The sequence below is a fragment of the Corvus brachyrhynchos genome, unplaced genomic scaffold (assembly GCF_000691975.1).
Source record: "Corvus brachyrhynchos isolate BGI_N302 unplaced genomic scaffold, ASM69197v1 scaffold223, whole genome shotgun sequence".
Lineage (NCBI taxonomy): Eukaryota > Metazoa > Chordata > Aves > Passeriformes > Corvidae > Corvus > Corvus brachyrhynchos.
This window is the reverse complement of record NW_008237174.1, coordinates 795,691-798,934: the sequence shown is the minus strand read 5'-3', so window position 1 is coordinate 798,934 and position 3,244 is coordinate 795,691. Positions and strand designations below refer to the sequence as shown.

Sequence of the window (3,244 nt, the reverse complement as noted above, 5' to 3'; positions counted from 1 at the left end):
GCAGGCCCCGGTAGCTCCGCTGGGCTCGGGACCTCCCCCTTTAACCCCCTTCCTTACCAGCAACCCCCTCCCCGTGCCTCTTCGTTCCCCCGCGTTAAGCCCCGGTGTCTCCTCCAGTCTCGTCCGCCCCACGGTTCCTCTTGTCCCCGTGTTCCCTGCTCGGTGCCTTTTGTCCCTGCTTCTCTATGCCTCTTGTCCCTGTCACCTGCTCGGTGCCCCTTGCCCCCTGTCCCTATCACCCCCCGGCTGCCGGTGCCTCTTCGTTCCTCCCCGGTGTTCCCGGTGTTGCATCTCCGGTCTCGCCTCGTCCCGTCCCCCGTCATCCCTCAGGCAGTTTGTGCTTTTATTGTGATTCTTCCCCATCTGTTTGGATTTAAAAAGGGACAAATTCTCTGGTTTCTGAGGGGGTTTACTCCAAGTGTGAAAATGAGCAGGTCTGGAAGATAGGAAGTACTTTGGAAATTACCACAGAAGGCACGAGCAGATACACATGGCTGAGAAAATAAAATGGATTTGGGTCTGATAAAAGACCTGGATCTGAATATTAAATACGTACATGTATGAAATCGTGGTACATGTGTGCAAGTTGGTGTGTGAAGAGGCAAAGCAGCAGCTTGGTAATCAATGGTTGTTCCCTGCAATGACTGATAACCCCAAATGTTATGGCTTCTCTGAGTTTTCTATTCACTTAGAGGGCTGTGGACTGCTACTCCTTTCAGAATGCTAAGACCAGTTCCATGTCCTGGCTTTGCTGAAGGTTTAGCTGTCTCTGTTGGACATTTATTATGTATTTTTAAAAACATTTGGACTTTGATGTAATGATGTGCATATGAATACCTAGAAGGTGGGGTTGGGGGAAGAAACGCTCAAGTCAGCAAGAGATGAAATGGAGATGAACTGAGTAGAAACCCCTTGAATTTGGAAATCAGAAGAAACAAAGATCAAGAACAGCCCTCCAAAGAGCTTCAAGTAGGTATGTGGGGACGGTGAGTAGAACCAGAACTTCTGGTTAAAGACCTTTCAGTCTTTTATGCCCCTAATTTGCCCATAGTCATCCAGTATTTACAGCTCCCCTCCTGCTTCCAAACCTGAAACACTCCACTTTGCACCATATCAACTTGTAATTGTTGTCCCCTGTTTAGCAGTTAGTTAATGGAAAACTGGCATGTTGTGACTGTGGGGATGTTAAATTCTGTTGTTGTGCCATCAGGATTGCAAAGATCCTGGTGCAAAGATCAGGAGAACGTCGAGGTTATTGCTGCATCTCACTGTGCCTTGACTGATTGATGGATTTTTACTGCTTTTAATTTTCCCTTTCCCTGTTGTACTGTCCCTCCCCATCCCAGAGAGTGCTGGAACAGATAAAGCTGGAGGTTTTAATGAGGCTAATTCCACCAGTGTTAATCTCCTTGCCTGGGATAAACACGGAGCGGTAGTTACTAAGTCAGCAGCCTTGGGATGCTTTCCAAAGCACATTTTACCTTTGGATATTAGCCCTGAAGCTACCCTGAGACTGGGTTTAGGAACAAAAAAGAGTCCAGGGCACAAAGGCCACCCGAGAGCAATGAGGATTTCACCACAGGGAGGGTCACTGCCATCCAGGACTGTCTAAAACCCAAAGGTTTATTGCATGTGCTGCAGCTGAATGGAGGGCAGGGGGCGTTCGGGATGAAAACAAGGCAGAAAAAGCTCAACTGAGGCATTAGTTGTCCTGCTCCGTTTCCTGTAGGATGCTCTTGTCAAAAGGAAGGGTGTCCTAAGGGGCAGGAGAGATGCCGAAGCAGGTTAAAAAACCCCCAAGCCCTAAAAACAGGGGTTCAAATTAAAGTTAAAAGCTTGCAAGTTTTTTAAAATAAATACAATATTCGCTTTAAAATATAGAATAAAAATTAATAATAACAACATAACAACATTTGGGCGGTTATCTGGTGTTATGAAATTGGGGGATGAGGGAGGAAGAGGAAGTGAATGGAGACAACAGATGATGAGAAAACGTGGATGTTACCAGCAAAACCCAGAGGTAACGACAGCCCCAGCAATGCCCAGGGGCAAACGGGATGTCTGGCTCTTGGGACCAGGTGTTCAGGAATCCTCGTGACCAGTCTGACAAGTGACTTGAAGATCCAAATTTGAAGGAAAGGAGAAGGAATTGGAAATCATGAGGTTTTGGCTGCCAGGTCTGTTTTTTCAGTGACAGAAGGGTGTCTCACTTCACTCCTTGAATTCTGCACTCATTACACTGCTGCCTGGTCCTCAGCAGTGGAGAAAGAGGAGAAGACAGAGCTTAAACTTGTCATCACCCCAGCCAGTTTTTGGTCAGTGGGGTTCCCAACGGCTGGGTGTGCTTCCCAGCTTTCCTATTCCTCTGATCCATGGAAAACAAGGAGCGGGGAATCCTACCAAAAGCTTGTTAACAAGCTTATTTACATGACAGCTTTTTAACATATTTATGTGAAAAACCGTAATATTTTAAGGCCGATGGGAATTCTGTCCCACAGCTATGTACAGGAAAACAGGCTTTACCAAAACAAAAGGAGCACTTCAGGTGTAGTAAGGAAGGATAGCACTTCAGGCTATCAAGGAGTGTGAGATATGGTGCAATGTGGAAAATTCTCCTGAATTTTATCGAGGAGTTCATCTTCAAAGCAAGTTCCACCTAATTTGAGGTGGTTCAGGCGAGGCAGCACTTGCAACAAAGCAATAACAGTACCAAGGGAGACCAAATCATAGAGGTCAAGGCACAGGGTCTCCAGGTGCTCCAGTGTCACAATAGCAACCAGCCCCCTGTTTGTCAGGAAGTAGGCATTGCTGATTTCCAGGTAGCGGAGCTGCTTCATGTGGCGCCCAATGAATACCATGGCAGCATCACCAATGATGCAGTGCCGCAGAATCAGACGTTCAAGCTCTTCCAGGTGTGGAGCTGCTGCTTGGATCCCCATATCAGTGATGCGGTAGGTGCCACAAAGGCTCAGTGTCTTCAAGTGGTTCTGTGAGGAAATGCCAAGAAGATGATGGTCAGAAAAGGTGGGAATGCTGTGGATAGTGAGGTGTTGTACCTGTGGTGGTGGCACCGAAGGGGAGACGCAGAACCAGGCATCAGGGATGTCGCAGAGGCTCAGCTCCAGTGTGGTGACAGAAGAGGGCATGCTCTCGTACGGGACATGGCGGAGGTCTGTCTCGGTCAGGCACAGCCGATGGAGCTGGGGACAGCGCTTCCGAAGGGCAGCCAGCAGTGCCGGGGAGA

General features: G+C 48.1%; 1 protein-coding gene across 1 annotated transcript; it reads right to left on the bottom strand.

Moving 5' to 3' along the window:
* Positions 1 to 809: 809 nt before the first annotated feature.
* On the bottom strand, positions 810 to 3,239 carry FBXL12 (F-box and leucine rich repeat protein 12; the record flags this gene model as incomplete). The annotated part of the gene is made up of 1 exon (XM_008629590.2): positions 810 to 3,239. A coding segment is annotated over one exon (663 nt), but the record flags the coding sequence as incomplete, so codon positions are not given.
* Between the last annotated feature and the right edge of the window lie 5 nt (positions 3,240 to 3,244).